Source organism: Myotis nattereri (assembly GCF_964212035.1).
Source record: "Myotis nattereri genome assembly, chromosome: 3".
Classification (NCBI taxonomy): domain Eukaryota; kingdom Metazoa; phylum Chordata; class Mammalia; order Chiroptera; family Vespertilionidae; genus Myotis; species Myotis nattereri.
This window is the reverse complement of record NC_138077.1, coordinates 149653600-149671108: the sequence shown is the minus strand read 5'-3', so window position 1 is coordinate 149671108 and position 17509 is coordinate 149653600. Positions and strand designations below refer to the sequence as shown.

General features: G+C 42.4%; 1 protein-coding gene across 1 annotated transcript in view; it reads right to left on the bottom strand.

Moving 5' to 3' along the window:
- KYAT3 (kynurenine aminotransferase 3) overlaps positions 1-16297 on the bottom strand; it is a 63249-nt gene extending 46952 nt beyond the window's left edge. Inside the window, exons 1-2 of the mRNA XM_081087814.1 lie at positions 16238-16297; positions 10878-10977 (exon numbers count right to left, since the gene is read on the bottom strand). Of these exons, the coding sequence (XP_080943940.1) occupies positions 10878-10976 (99 nt within the window). The 5' untranslated portion in view covers position 10977; positions 16238-16297. The remainder of the gene's footprint in view (positions 1-10877; positions 10978-16237) is intronic.
- Between the last annotated feature and the right edge of the window lie 1212 nt (positions 16298-17509).

The following is a 17509-nucleotide window of genomic DNA, read 5'->3' as shown; positions in this document are numbered from 1 at the left end:
ACAACACCAATACAAATGCTATGAGACACACACCTTAGAATGAAAGAAACACACCAACTAAATGAGAAGAGATGGAAAAAGATATTTCATGCAAATGGAAATGAAAAAAAAGCAATACTTTGATATGAAAAAATAGACTTTAAAACAAAGGCTATAGTAAGAGCAAGGAATAACACTATTTAATGATAAAGGGATCAATCCAACAAGAGGATCTAACCCTTGCAAATACTTATGCACTCAATATAGGAGTACCTAAATATATAAAGCAAATCTTGATGGACATAAAGGGAAAGATTGATAGTGATAAAGTCATAGTAGGGGATTTTAACACCCCATTGCTATTAATGGATATATCTTTCAGAAAGAAAATCAATAAGGAAACAGCAGCCTTAAATGATACACTAGACAAGATGGATTTAATTGATATCTTCAGAGCATTTCATCCTAAAGAAGCAGAATGTACATTTTTTTTTCAAGTGCACACAGAACATTTTCAAAGATAGACCACATGTTGGGACACAAAATAAGTCTCAATATATTTAAGAAGACTGAAATAATATCCAGCATCTTCTCTGATCATTATGATATGAAATTAGAAATCAATCACAAGAAAAAAACTACAAAACACACAAACACATTGAGGCTAAATAATGTTACTAAACAATGAATGGGTTAACAATGATATCAAGGAAGAAATAAAAAAATACCCTAAAACAAATGAAAATGAGAACACAACCCAAAATCTAGGGACACAGTGTAAGTAGTCCTAAGAGAAAAACTCATAGCATTACAGGCCTACCTCAAGAAGCAAGTAAAATCTGAACTAACCAATTTAACTTTACATGTAAGAGAACTATAAACAGAACAACAAACAAAGCCCAAAGTTAGTAGAAGAAAGGTAATAATAAAGATCACAGCAGAAATAAAAACAATACAAAAGATCAATGAAACCAAGAGCTGGTTCTTTGAAAAGATAAACAAGACTGACAAACCTTTAATCAGACTCATCAAGAGAAAATACGAGAGGATCCAAACAAATAAAATTAGAAATGAAAGAGGAGAAATAACAACTGACACCACAGAAATACAAAGGATTGTAAGGAAACACTATGAACAACTATATGTCAGTAAACTGGAAACCTGGGTGAAATAGATAAAATTCTAGAAACATACAATCTTGAAAAACCAAATCAGAAAAAGTCAGAAAATGTGAATAGACTCATTATAACTAATAAAATTGATGCTGTAATAATAATGAAAAAAACCAAACAAACCTCATAACAAACAAAAGTCCTGGACCAAATGCTTCACAGGAGATTTTTATAAAACATTCAAAGGAGAACTAATATCTATTCTTCTCAAACTATTCCAAAATATTCAAGAGGAGGGAAGACTCCCAAACTCATTTTATGAGGCCAGCATTATCCTAATTCCAAAACCAGATAAAGACACTACAAGGAAATACAATTATAGGCCAACATTCCTGATGAACACAGATGCTAAAATTCTCAACAAATATTAGCAAACCAAATCCAGCAATATATTGAAAAACAATCATACACCATGATATAGTGGTATTTATTTCTGGGATGCAAGGTTGGTACAATATCCATAAATCAAAAAAATGTCATATACCACATAAATAAAATGAATGATAAAAATCACATGATTATATCAATCAATGCTAAAAAAGCATTTAATAAGATCCAGCACCCATTTATGATAAAAACTCTCAGCAAAGTGGGAATGGAGGGATCATACCTCAACATAATAAAGGCCAGGTATGACAAACCCACAGCCAACATCATAGTCAATGGACAAAAACTAAAAGCATGTCCTTTAAGTTTGGGAATAAGGAAGGAGTGTCCACTTTTACCACTCTTATTCAACACTAGAGGCCAGGTGCACGAAAGTCGTGCACAGGTGTTTGTGCACAGGTGCGGTCCCTAGGCCTGGCCGGCAATCTAAGTGCAAGCGTCTGGCGTGGAGGGCAGGTCCCAGCTGACCTCTGGGCCCTGGGCAGCACCTGGGCCCCCAGGCCCCTGCATGCTCCCTTCCACCTGAGTCACGGTGCCCGAGTCCCCACATGGAGATGCGGTGAGTGCAGGCGATGCTGCTGGCCGGGGCACAGCGTGGGCCTCTGGGCCGCCCAGCAGTGCTACATGGAAGCCAGGCAGGCAGCACGCTCTCTCCCGGCCGGCCTTGCAGACCGGCTCCTGCGCAAACCCACGGGGAGCCCAACTGGCCCCTGCAGACCCGGTGGTTGCGGCCCAGCTCACCCGGAAGAGGCTGCACAGGTATGTGGCAGGCTCCTCCCGAGCGCCTGGCACCAGAGTGCGGGAGCTTCCCCAGCGTGCGAGCCCTGGCTTTCTGAGTGAGGGTAGCAGGGAGAGTGAGAGCGAGCTTGGTGGACACCCTGTATTCTCACCGCACCTCTGTCCCCATCACCCCCGCCTCCAAGTAACCGGCGAGAGGTCACAGTGCGTCACTGATGCCCACCATTTCCATGGCACTCCTGGTGGTCAGCACATGTCACAGCGAGTGGTCGAACTCCCAGAGGCAGGGACAATTTGCATATTAGGCTTTTATTATATAGGACAGCACTGGAAGTCCTTGCCACAGTAATCAGACAAGAAGAAGAAATCAAAGGCATTCAATTTGGAAAGGAAGAAGTAAGATTGTCATTATTTGCAGATGACATGATACTGTAAATAAAGAATCATAAACCACCAAAAAACTACTAGAACTGATAAATGAATTGAATATAGTACAGGATACAAAATAAATATCCACAAATCAGTTGCATTTCTTTTTTTAAATTTTTTTTTTATGAGAGAGAGAGAGAGAAACATCAATGAGAGAGAGAAACATCAATCAGTTGCTTCCTGAACACCCCCTACTGGGGATGAAGCCTGCAACCTGGGTATGTGCCCAGACCAGGAATCAAACCGGCAACCTCTCGGTGGATGGGACTAAGCTCAACTAACTGAGCCACATCAACCAGGGCCAGTTGCATTTCTATACACCAATAAAGAACTACCAGAAAGGAAAACAAAGAAAAAAAATTCCATTTACAATTGCATCAATCTATAATAATAAAAGCATAATATGCTAATTAGACCAGACGCCCTTCCTGATGCCCTTCTGGATGACCTTCTGGAGGGAAGCCCAGGTCTTGGGTGCCTGCCAGTGGCCAGAGGGAAGCCTGGGTCCCGGGTGCCTGAGGGAAGCCGGTGCCAACAGCCAGGGGAAGGAAGGCCTACTCTTGCACAAATTCCATGCATTGGGCCTCGAGTATATATAAAAAAGCCTAAGTGACCAAACGACCGAATGGCTGAATGACCAGTCACAATGACATGCACTGACCACCAGGGACCAGGTGCTCAATGCAGGAGCTGCCCTCTGGTGGTCAGTGCGCTCTCACAGCCAACCTCTCGCGGCCCTTCTCCCTAGCTGGACAGTCCTGATGGCCCCGATCGGGCTGGCCAGCCAACCTCCCACAGACCCGATTGGCCCCAATCACTGGCCAGGCCGAGGGACCCCACCCATGCATGAATTTGTGTACCAGGCCTCTAGTAAAAATATAAAATACTGCCTTGGCCAGTGTGCCAAATGGTTAGAGCATCGACTCACACACTGAAGGGTCTTGGGTTCGATTTCTTGTCCAGGGCACGTAACTCAGTTGCAGGTTCATTTCCCGGGCCCCGGTTAGGGTGTGTGCAGGAGGCAACTAATCAATGTTTCTCTCTCCTCTCCCCCACCTCCACTCTCTTTAAAAATCAATGGAAAATATATTCTCGGGTGAGGATTAACAACAACAACAAAAACACAAAAAATACCTAGGAATAAATTTAACCAAGGTTGTAAAAAACCTGTACTCAGAAAATTATAAGACTTTGAAGAAAGAAATTGAAACAGATACAAATAAGTGGAAGTATATACTGTGTTCATGGATTGGAAGAGATAACACCGTAAGACTCGAAACTATAAAAATACTAGAAGCAAATAGAAGCCGTAAAATCTATTGCTTCAGACATTTCTTGTTGCAATATTTTTTTCTGATATATCTTCTCAGGCAAGGGAAACAAAAGAAAAAATAAACAAATGGGACTACATCACACTGAAAAGATTTTGCACAGGAAAGGAAACCATCAACAAAATGAAAAGACAACCCTACTGAACAGGAGAACATATTTGTCAATGATATATTTAACAAAGGACTAATATCCAAAATTTATAAAGGACTTATCACCTTACACCTGTCAGAATGACTATCATCAATAAATCAACAAACAACAAGTATTGGCGGGGATGTGGAGATAATAGAACCCCATGCACTGTTGGTAGAAATGCAGACTGGCGCAGCCATTATGGAAAGCAATATGGAGTTATCTGAAAAAATTAAAAATGGAATTGCTTTATGACCCAGCGATTCCACTTCTGGAAATATATCTGAAGAAACCCAAAATAATAATTTGAAGGAATGTATATATCCACTCCTATGTTCATTTCTACTTTATTTACAACAGCCAAAATATGGAAGCAGCCCAAGGGCCCATCAGTAGATGAGTGAATAAAAAAGCTGTGGTACATTTACACAATGAAATGTGTAAATGTACACATAAAAAAAAAAAGAAATCTTGTCTTTTGTGACAACATGGATAGACCTGGAGAGTATTATGCTAAGACAAATAAGTGAGTCAGAGAAGGACAAATACCATATGATTTCACTTATATGTGAAACCTGAAGAACAAAAACTAACAGACTCATAGATACAGAGAACAGATTGACTGCTGTCAGAGGGGTGGTGGTTGGAGGGCTGGGTCGAAAAGGTAAAGGCATTAAGCAAAAAAACCCCCAAAACTCTGTAGAAAACATTATTATTAGGGGGAGTACAGGTAGGGAGGGAGGGAGGAGAAGGTAAAGGGGGGATAAATGGTGATGGAAGGAGACTAGACTTGGGGTGGTGAACACACAATATAATATACACATGATGTATTATAGAATTATACACCTGAAACCCATATAATTTTATTAACTAGTGTCACCCCAATAAATTCAGTAAAATCTTATATAATAAAAGCCTAATATGCTAAGTGTCCGGTCGTCCGTTCAACCAATCAAATCGTAATATGCTAAAGATATGCTAAGGCTGCTCAACCGCTTGCTATGATGTGCATTGACCACCAAGGTCAGTCAACCGGTCAAACAGTTGCTATGATGTGCACTGACCACCAGGGGGTTGACAGTTGACTGGTTGACCAGTCGCTATGATGTGCACTGACCACCAGGGGGCAGACGCTCCAGCCGGTAGGTTAGCTTGCTGCTGGGGTCCCCCTAATCGGGACTGAGTGAGACAGGCCGGACACACCCTGGAGCCCTCCGGCAGTCCCTCCCCAGCTGGCCAACCTCCCGTGTCCCTCCCTGGACCTGATCATGCACTGGTGGGATCCCTCGGCCTGGCCTGAGCCCTCTCGCAATCCAGGATCCCTTGGGGGATGTCAGAGAGCTGGTTTTGGTCTGATCCTGCAGACCAGGCTGAGAGACTCCACTGGGGCACGAATTCATGCACCAGGCCTCTAGTAATAAAATAAAAAGCTACCATGGTAGTGGATTCATGTCATTGTACATTTGTCAAAACCCTTAGAATGTTCAATACCAAAAGTGCAAACTATGAACATAGGATGACAATAATATGTCAATGTCGGTTCATTGATATGTACCACTGTGGTGGCAGATATTGAGAATGGGGGAGGCTACATATGTCAGGATTCAGGGACATATACCAGCACTCTGTAGTGTTTGTTCAATTTTGCTCTGAAACTATAATGCTCTAAAAATGGTCTAGTAAAAGTTAAAAAAATTAAAAAGAGTGGTCAGGGTTTTCTGAAATCATGTCTTCTTTCTCCTTTTGGACAAAATGCTCCTTAAGCCATCCAAAATCGACTTACTTCAGATTTTGGGTGTTTTCCAAAGTAGGACTACTCATTAAAAAACAGACAAATTGCATTCTTCTGCCACTAGATGGCATAGAAATATAACAATGTGTAATGGTGGAAAAACTGAAAACTGACGTGGGGAAATGCAAAGTAAGGCAGTAGACTTAAGACAAGCAAGGGCAAAATCCAGTTATAATGAACTTAAAGGCACACACATTTAACTGGGACTTCTAAGCAACACATACTTAATTGATTTATTTTACAATTACTTGTGTTTGATTTTATAGCTCTTTGATATCTGTTGACTAAGCAAATGAGTGAAAGAGGAATTTGGATCCCCTCAAAGAGATACGTTGTAGAAAAAAATTGTACTTAATGGGAAACTATGCAGTGGATGTAGTACAGCCTGGCAGATCTAGTTGACAAGAATTGGGCCTTGAGATATTTTGCACCTTTGCAAATTGAGAGTAATTGGTAGGCATGCAAACTCTGGTTCAAGAGTTTTGACTGACTTCCCTCTGATCTGTGGAAAACCGGTTTTGCCTTCATTTGCAATTCAATTTCTTAATTACATAAAAACTCGTGCTTTTGACTTGCCCGTGGAACTGATTATAACTTCTGCTTTGTTCTTTCGCATTTCATATATAAAATAATATTTAATACATGCTCATTTTTATATTTGTATGAGTCATGATTTTGCCTTTTTCTGAAAGTCACCATCATCAGAACCTTTAGAGAAACAAGCTGATTGGGAACAAGGTTTCCCTTAAACCTGCCAGCTGACAGAGTAGGTGAATACACAATTGGAATACTAGGATACTGAGTTGAAAGGAGGCAGAGTTAGCCACCCCCAAAAATGCCTTTGGGATATTGATTCAGTTTATTTTTAAGAAAAGAAAGACTTAGGAAAAACCTTTGACTTTCCCCCAAACTGCCTAAAAGGATTTAGACAGAGGACCTGCTCCAGGAAGGGAGATATCATAAATAACTATAGTTTAACTAGAGGCCCGATGCACAAAATTTGTGCATGGGGGAGGCGGGGTCCCTCAGCCTGACCTGCACCCTCTCCAATCTGGGAGCCCTCAGGGGATGTTCAACTGCCAGTTTAGGCCTGATCCCTGCAGGCAGTTGGATATCCCTCTCACAATCTGGGACCTCTGGCTCCTAACCACTCACCTGCCTGCCTGCCCTAACCACTCTGCCTGCCTGTCTGATCCCCCTAACTGCCCTCCCCTGCTGGCCTTTTCCTTCCTTCCCACCTTAATTTTTTTCTTCACTTCCTCCCTTGGACCTGCTTTGCTCCCTCCCCCATTTCTTCCTTCTTCCCATTCTTTTAAGCTCTACCGCCTCCCCTTTAAAACTTTTTTTCCTTCCTCTTTCTCTCTCATCCTACCTTTCCCATACATTCTTCTCTACTTACTTCCATTGTTTTAATATCTATCTACCTGCCTAATTATTCACTATCATTTATCTTTTTTCTTTTCTGACTCCTACTTTTAAAATCTGTCCCCAGTACACAGCTATACTTCATTTTCATTATAGTGCCTACAGTTCACTCATACATCCTCTTTCCTTCTTTAACTCTGCTCTCTACTGACTCCTTTATAAAGTTCTTCCCTCCCTCCTTCCCTTCTTAAAGCTTCCGCTAACCCCCAGCCCAGGGCTCAGACCCAGCCAGGTGTTCACCGTCCTCCCCACCGCTGTCCTGTTCCCATTTCCTGCCTGGGATGCCCAGCCCAGCAAGGGTGGCTGAGGCCCGTGCGGCCCAGGTGCTGCTGCCACCACGAAGCAGGAGCACCTCCGCCCAGAGGGCCTCAGACCGTCCACCACTCTGTCCCGGACCTGTGGGCGCCTCCCCGCTAACAGCCTGTGCTGGGGGGCCACGCCCTCCTCCTGTCTGGGTGGGGCTCCCGCCCTGGCCCCCGCCACCACTCCCCCTCTTGTGTGCAGCCCCATGTTTCCTTCTTTTCCATTCCTGCGTCTTTTTTCTGTTCCCTTTCGGTATTTCTGTTTCTCTTCTTGCCTGTCTGCATGCAGGCCTGCCTTCCTCTCCCTCTCCTTTCTTATCCCCTCCTATTGTATCCTATTCTACCCTGAGTCTTGCAGCTGCCTGAGCAGATGGCGGGGATGCAACCTGCAGATCCGGTCCTGATGTTACAGTGTAACGGATAATTTGCATATTTCTCTACTATTAGTATAGACATAAAGTAAGTGTGGTAGATGGGAAGGAACCTAGCAGGCTTTGATTAAAGTCCTGTCTGTATCCCACTGTTAAACACAACCCAGCAAATATTTATTTACCAAACATTTGCTTTTCCATCTCCATGTGACAGAGTCAGTTTAAACCAATCAGGGCCACTCATGGAAATCTGGACTTGAGACAGAGAGACAGGTAGTTTCTACTGGGCACTTATACCCAGAAGAGACATAAAGTTAGATGTGGAGGAAGCCTGTGCAGTGCCCCTCACAGCCCAGACGAGCTCTAAACCTTAAGTGAAGATTGGTCTAATGCTAGTAAAGGGTGACACTATTAGGTACTAGGAATTGGTGCTCCATGAGACCTCTCAAGAACAAAAACTTCCTCCGTCCTTCTTTCTTCTCTCCCATCCATTCATCCATCCATCCACTCATCCATCCATCCATCCACTCATCCATCCATCCATCCACTCATCCATCCATACCTCTCTCATCTATAGTTAGTTCTTTGGCTTTCTGGCACCAGAGGATAATATAAATGTGATCTCCCAAACAGAGGACAGATAGTGATTTTCATTCTGGGCTCGTCTTGGTTCTTTTCTTACTATACAGCAGTAATTTTTTCCCTTAACACCTAAAATATTATTTATTTAAAATTGATTTGAGAGAGAGAGAGAGAAAGAGAGAGAGAGACATCGATTTGTTGTTGCACTTATTTATGCATTTATTGGTTGATTCTTGTATGTTCCCTGACCAGAGATCAACCCACAACCATGGTACATGTGGATGAGGTTCTAACCAACTGAGTTTGAGTTACCTGGCCAGGGCTATAGTACGTTTTCAATGATATTAATGGTGTGGATGAGGAGGATTTTCTAGTAAAAACAGATTTAAAGTAAGTAAGTAGTCAGGCTGGTTCTGGTAAGTTGTTCTTGACTTAAACTTATCACTACTACTCTATAACACTGATCAGTCTGCGTTATCATTTGCCTAATAAGAAGAACACTGTGACTACTTTTTAAAAATTGATGTTAGAGAGAGAGGAAGTGGGGGAGAGAAAGGGAGACGAGAGAGAGAGAGAGAGAGAGAGAGAGAGAGAGAGAGAGAGAGATTGTTCTGCCTCCTGCTCGTGCCCTGACAGGCAGTCGAAACTAAAACGTGGGTGTATCCTGACCCACAATTGAACCCGAAAGACTTTGGTGCATGGGACTATGCTCCGACCAACTGAGCACACAGGCCGGGGCTATCGGTGTGACCACTGTAACTGCAAAGGCGCTGATGAAATGGGGAGACTTTCTGATGTTATTGTTAAAGATGGAAAGGGCTGAATTCGATCCCAGAGAATCTGCAAATATGAATAAAGCATTGGCGTTGGCTGTGACCTGGGATGTACATTTGAATCACCTGGAAAATTTTTTCAAATAAAGTCCAGACTTACAGAGTGAGATTCGCTCAGGATGCCAATTCTAACTGAGCTCTGCAGATAAGTGCACACCCAGCCTTAATTTAATACCTGCCTTAATCTGATCACCGAGTGATGGTACCACTTCCTTGAATTCAACCTCTGCATGGAGGGCTTGAACTAAGTAGTCATGGTGGTAGCAAAGATGAGAGACAGAACCCAAGACAATCATAGTATTTACACATAAAGGGAGAAGCTGATGATGGTTTTAATGAAATTTCAATCTTACATAAAAGTTGAGATTGTTATTAGCTTGAACAATATGGAACTGCTGGTATTTACCCATTTTTTACCTATAAAATGACAATTTCAAATGATTTAACATAATTTAAAACACACATATACATGTTACCCAGAATAATTATCAAGATTTTGCCTAATTGGCTTCATCTTTTCCCTTTTTAATTTTTATTGCTGAGTGATTTTAAAGCAAACCCTAGACCTTAATTCATTTCACCCATCTATACTTGGCATATATCTCTAAAAAATATCGACAGTTTCTTATATAACTTCAATGTCATTATCACACCCAATTAACAATAATTCCTCTGTATCATCTAATACCCAATACATATTCGTATTTCTCCGATTATCTTTAAAAATATCTTTTTACATTTTGATTGAATGAATCGAGTCCCTAAACAAGGTCAACACATTGTTTTGGTGGTTGTGGTTCTTAAGCCTCTGTTCATCTCACAGCAGTCCTTCCAAAACACCCCTTTTTCTCATGCCACTGACTTGTTGAAGAAACTGGCACAGTTATCTACCCTCGTTTATGACGGTTATGGTAGTAACAAAAAGATCTGTTTCCTTTCCATGATGTCATATAACCTGGTCCTCAATCTGCCATACTTCCTGTAATCTTGAAGTCATAAGGCCTGTTCTTATCATCACTATAACATCCTTTCTTGAGTATACAGAGTCCCCCCCTGCATTCATTTAAAACAAACTCCCCTTTAGAGTTTGAGAGCTAGACAAGGGTGAGTATGGTGTCTTGGTTATGACACTTACAAGCTGTGTGACCTTCAACAAGTTACTAAACCTCTCTAAGCCTCCACTTTTTCATTTGTAAGATAGGAATGTGACAATTCATAACTTGAAGAGTTCTGTAAAGATAAAATGAGATCATGAATCCACAAGGTCCAATACTATACCTGATACATAGAAAGGCAAGCAGTAACTCAGAGAATGTCCGTTTCCAAAAAAAAAAAATCTGAAAAGGTTAACTTTTTTGAGATCATGGAATATGTACAATAACTTATCTGTAAGCGATACCTACAGCAGAAGTGGAGAGTCTGGAGATTTTTGAAGAGTAAATCGTCTTCAGGAATTTAGCTCTACAGCCAAGGGAGCAGAGTCTCCTCTGAGCCAAAAACATGCTGCAGGATGAAAGAAAAAGTTTTAAAGGGAGTGAATATATGACACTTGCATTGTTATCAGACAGTTATAGCTAGCTGACAGACCGTAGCTCATATCAAATATATATAAAACGTTTTGATAGTTTTTTCTTCTCTATGATAAATTTCTAATCACTACAATCATTTCTAATAAAACCCTCTTTTATAAATTTATGCATATGTTATTTTAAACTAGGCACCTGTAGGATATTGTGAATTCAAAAAATAAGGCTCTAATTTAGTGAAGAGCATTAAGTAAAAGCTCCATTACTAGTAGTTAAAATAGAGAATGTCTCAGTCTAAAAACTATTCATAATTGCCTAGATAACAGTCACTAGCAAAAGCACAATCTGTAACAGTAAAATTTTTAAAAACTTTAGAAAGTTATTTAGAAAGTTGCTTGAAAAGAATTATGCCAGTCCCTGGTAAATATAAAAATAAGAATGAATCTTAGGTTATTTTCTCAGATGGTATTTCCCTCAACAATTCTATAACTAGCAAGTCATTTCAATAGGTTCGTTACATACCTGGCATGCATTTTGAGTTACTTCTCTACCTGTAAGGAAATCATTACCCATCATGGGTAGGGAGATCAAAGCAATCTGAAGTTCTGTTGTTATACTGCCACACTCAGGCAAACAGACACACATGAGATTTTGCCCTGCGAATTATGTATTAGGGGATGGCATTTCCTCTATTTCTGATCAAATTTTTAAAAAGAGGCGGATTCTAAAAACTCAAAGGGTCCACTGAAACTAGCTATGAATCTCTGTTACCAAATGTTAAGGCTACAGAAAGCTTTCTATGTAAAAAATGATATATCATTGGATGTTTCTTAAAAAGTGAAATATAAAGTCCTGAGCATGTGATTAAAATCGCAGCTTAAATGACAGTCTCTTAGCCACTCTATATCACATCAGCCTATTTTAATTCTCAGCAAAGCACTTTTTGTTTGTTTGTTTGTGTGGCTGGCCACTCACTTATTCACAAATTTAAAACAAACTCCATGAGCAGGTATATTTAATTCACCACTGTATTCTATGGCATAGAGTAGGAATTCAATCAATAAAAGTATTAAATGACTGAATGAATACATAAATTACATTATAAATTAATGATTTAAGTGGATTATTTATAAGTCTCTTATAAAATATTGATTCCTTTCATAAAGCAACAAATTATTCCTTATGTTTTATGTCTTTCAAGTCCAAGGCCAAGTTTTCTTAAATCAAGACATGCCTATTCTTATGTCACTAATTGTTCGGTTCAGGAGTAAAACATTAACTGAGTTAGGCAGTAGGGGTAGTTTTAAGGAAAATTACCAAATAATAGGAACTCTACTGAGCAGTCTTCATTCATTATCATGGAATTATTTGATTTAGGACAATTTTTTTCAGCAAATAAACATCTATTTAAATTCAGCCTAATTTCTTTTGGTGTTAAGCAAAATGCTTTCTTGCAAGTAGACAAATGAAACAAACCTCTTCTACCTTCTTGAGATAAAATGGGAGAAAACAGGACTAGGAATCGGGGTAATCCTTACTCTTGATATTTTTATAAAAAGAGCTTTCTATCTTCAGACACGTCACTGACACTTGTTGAGCCTCAATATCCCCGTATTTCAAAACAGATGAATAAATGAATCCTGGGTTTGAAGGTAATCTCACAAGGCACTGAAGTCACTGGCTGGCCATACATGAGCTTCCAGGGGTGGGCAAACTTTTTGACTTGAGGGCCACAATGAGTTCTTAAACTGGACCGGAGGGCCGGAACAAAAGCATGGATGGAGTGTTTGTGTGAACTAATATAAATTCAAAGTAAACATCATTACATAAAAGGGTACGGTCTTTTTTTTTTTTTAGTTTTATTCATTTGGCCCGCGGGCCGTAGTTTGCCCACGGCTGGCTTAGACTGTATCTCTTAGGAGACTTCATCTCAGGTTGGGTGAGCCATGCCCTCTGGCCACCAGGCCTCAGTACCTATTCTCCTAAGGGAGTTGCCACTAAATCCACCTGTTTCATCTGGAAATCCCAAGGCCTAAATCCCACACCTTCTCCTCTTTGTGTCTGTCTTTGACAGCACATTACCGCCACAGTGAAATGTACTGCCCTGGCAAATGACCCAGCTCTTCATTTCTCTTCCACTTGCCAAACCTCCCACTGTATCTTTTGGAATAGCTGCATCATAATCATTCAATTGCATTATATCTTTGTGTTCTCAGAGTGTTCCCTGCACCTCCTTTGCTTTAACTCAAATCTTGTTTTCCCCAAAGGTACCACTTCTATGTTCCTCAGTGTTGGCTTTTGTTCTTATATGCTACCCCTACCTTTTTCTTTCCACCCATTTTATCATTGTTAGGCAGTTACTCCCCTCATGTGCCTTCCTGATGTTATCTCCTGAATTGCTGTTAACTCCCAGTCGGTCATTAAGGATTTTGTCACTGAGCATACAGTTTTCTTCTCAAGTCTAAGACCTGAGATCACCCAGGTAATTTCAATGTCTTCAAAGATGACCCATCCAACAACTGATATTCCCATGTTCATTGCTCTTCTCCTCATTCCACCTCAGTCAGTCTCTCCTACAGTCATACCCTGCACTTTGCCATTACCTCAACCTGGTCTAATCCCAAAATAATTGAAGAATTCTGCTCTTTGACTATAAACCACCTATCTTTTTAATTTTCTTAATTATCCCAACTATTCTTCTTCTTCTTCAATATTATCAAGATCTCTAGGAGGCTGCCTTTCCTTTGCCCAATCAGCGCTTACCTTCCTTCCCTCCCCGCCCCCCCTCCAATTTAGATGCCAGTTCCACCATTTCAGTGATGTTCTTGACAATGTCCTACCCACTCCCCGTCTGTAAAATACTAGCCCTGGATGAACTCAACTGCAGTGTCTGCTTTTCCTATGGCCCATGAAGCTGTGGGCTGCTGGAGAAAGTCACACAGGATAGGATTGGTTTCACCACAAGCTTGTGGTTATTAATCTCAAATTGAACATCAACTTTCTCCAGCATTTCACTATATTTTATAGATGAAGAACGGCAGAATATACCATCCCAAAATATACCGCTAAGCATACGATTATTTGGAGCTAGCACTTGAAAAACAGCAGAGGCAAGAAGGGTGATCTCAAAAGCAAAACTTAAAAATAGATATTTTATTGGCTGTCCCCTTTCCTCAATCTATACTCCTCAGTAGGAGACTAGGTGTGCCTTTTGTGCCCTTTACACCGTAGAGACAGCTCTTGCTCAGGTCAATTTTGACTCCATATTGTGAAACCCAGTGGACATTCTGTGAGCCTCACTTTCCTTGAGCTCTCTGTAGCTTTAGATACTGCTGGTCAAGCCAGTTTCCTCCCGGAAACACCATGTTCCCTTGGCTCTTGATATATGACAATCCCTCGTTTTCCTCCTACCTCTCCCTAACCTGTCATCAAATGACAGAATTCCTCAATATCCAGACCTGGGCTCTCTTTCCTTCTCACTAGGTTGGCTCGTTGTGGAAGGAATTGTGAGGGCAATGGGCAATCGATGAAAAAATGCTTCCAGAGCTAAGCAGACTGACAGGTACTGGATTCAGAACCTTTAAAGCTATTTTCTTCCTGCATTTTAAATAAACACATAGTAACCAGCACTTTTCTAATGTAATTAACATTCCAAATGTATATTCAGCAATAAGGTAAATAAACAAATAAATAAATAAAATTGGATATCATTGAAAAGTGAGAGAAAAATCAAAAACCATATGGCTTTTAATTCTAAACAATATCTTCACTCTATTTTTCTAGATTCTCCTTTAGAACAATGTTCTGTGGGGGAAAAAATAACAACCAAAAACAAAACAAAAAACAAAACAGGGAACTGTGAATCAGGGTGATCTTGGAAACCTGATTATGGCACATTCATATGCATGACCAATAGAAAATTAAACTATTTATTATCACTGGAGTAGATTGCTCACAATGAGGATACAGAAAGTATGCATGGCAGATTTGAGGGTGATCTGGAGCTGAGAAGGCGGGTGAATTGTTGGGGGCACAATCCAGAGCTAAAATGTAAGCAAGGTAGTCAGAATGAATTGTGAAGACTGAAGCTCTGCACTTAGATCCAAATGATCACTTACCATCACTCTGTATATGGGGGAGAGCGGTAGGGAGAGGTTTAGTTCATTTGACAAACTCCAGAACATTCAGGGTAACTGAAAGCGCAAGGAAGGTTTAATGTGAGAGACTGCAAAAAGGGGCTCGCTAGTGCTACTAGTCAGAGTCTGACCCAAGGAAAGATCATCTGCACGTCATGCTCTACCTGTCCGTCCACTTCCAGACGCTTATAAGAGGGGCAGTGACACGGCAGAGGGCATCTAGGAGGTGAACGAGGTACTGACTGGTTTAGTACAGTGGGAACAAGCCTCAAAGTCATGGCATTGGAGCCTGAGTGGAAAAAATTAGCTATATTTAGGTGGCACAATGCTTAAGGAGACGTGACCTGAAATTGCTGAAAAGCTGTTCTGTGGAAATGGGGTTCGTGTAATTATACATTTCTCCAGGGGGAAGAAGTATAGCTGCCTGGTGTGCAGTAGCGGGAATGAAGTTTTAGCACACGGTGAGAGAACACTTTCTAATGATGGACCTGCACCAGTGGTGCCTGGGGCGGACCTGCGCAAGCAGCCCCAATTCTTGCCTGGGGAGAGCCCAGGTGTCCGGAGGTGGAGCAATGGTTTCTGTACTGGGTGCGGGGCTCCCCCTTCTTGAGCTGCTCGGATTGCAAAAGCAACAGACTGGCCTGTCTCTTTTAACCACAAACTTTAGGTTCACTTACATGGCAGGTTAACTGCCGTTGTTTTCTTTAAAATAAAAATAAAAATCCGGTTATGGATAAACAAGTCCGTGTTACTCTTGCCACGCTGTTTTCAAAATACCCGAACTGCAACACCAAGAACACAAAGGGCAATCGATGACCGGGGGTCAAGGGTCCCTCCCAGCCTAGAAGGCCAGCCACCTCGGCGTCATTCCCTCTCCAAAGGAAACTGTTAAATCCAGCGCGGACTGTCGGCAGCCTCCCCGAGGTCTGCGGGCTCAGGAGGGCGAGTCCGAGTCTTCAAGGAAATCCAGACCGGCTCTTCCTCCCTCCCAGCCCCGCCAGGCGCGCGGCGCCCTCCGGCCCGGCCGCGCTTCCCACGACTCCGCCGCCCCGACCGCAATCTTCACTCCGTTCCCAGGTGCTCCCCTCGCGACCCACTTACCTCCTTCGCGGTACGACCCTGCCACCTGGGCTCGAGCCCCGCCTGGGCTCAGAGGGCCTGGTGGGTGGGATTCGGAGGCGGGGGCGAAACCTGGGCGGGGACCTACCCGAGGGAATGGAGTCGGAGGGCGGATTGGCTGAAGGGCGGCCGGGATCCCGGACTGGACGAGACTGGACGGGAATGGGCCGGGAGGCGGGGGCAAGCCCAGAGCCGGAGGGAGCACGGGGGCTAGACCTCCAAGGCGCATCTGGACGTGGCCCGGGATAGCCCCATAGGCCCTATGGGGTCGGGACTCGGCGCGATTGGCTCTGAAGACTGCCGGGTCAGGGACTGGACTGGGCAGGTGGAGGTGGGGGCCTGCTTAGTTCTTCGGGTGGAGGCGAGTCAAGGTAAAGGGGTGGGATGGGGCGGGACTTCCATACGGCAGGGGATTGGGTAGGAAATTTCCACCCAGTCCTCTGATTGGATGTGTGTGACAGATTGGGTTGGGGCGGGTATAGAACGCGGATTAGTTTGGAAGAAAGGGCAAACGGTGAGGCCACAGGGTTTAGGCGAGGGGAGGGTTGTAGTTAGAATAATGATGAAGGTGGCTGGGTTGGGCATCGTCCTCTACATCAAAAGGTTGCTGGTGCTACTAGTCCCTGTCCCAGCACATGCCTCAGCTACGGGCTGATCCCCAGTGTGGGGCGGGCAGGAGGCAGCTGATCAATGACTCTTCTCATCACTGATGTTTCTGTCTCTCCTTTTCCATTCCTCTCTGAAATCAATAAAAAATATATTTTAAAAAGAGGCCACCAGGAACACATCTGTAATCAGAAAGTTTGGTTTATTAGTCGTTGCAATGAGGGAGAATACACAAGGTGGGTCATTTTAATAACAGAATTAGGAATGACTTATTGTAGGGTTTGGATTAGGTGATTTTGGGGGAGGATTTGAAGAAATGGTGATTCATTCTGTTTTGGGTGCTGCCAAGACGTGGGGTAATTCTAAGATTGGTATAATACAGCTTATGCAGAAGGGAAGGAAACTGCAAAGCTAAAACCGTAATGATAAAGCAGCAACAGTTTTACTAGCTGGGAGGGGGAAGTTTGGTATTTGTGTGGTTGCAGAGTGACTGCTTTTATCTGTGTTTAGACAAGATTATCAAGGGATCTTGTCTGCTGTCTCACTTCATCAGGATGACAGAGTGACTTAGATGCTGGCGTTTTGTCAGGTTGTTTTACAGGGACACGCCATGGCTAGTTCCTAACAATACTGAAGCCATAGGGGTGA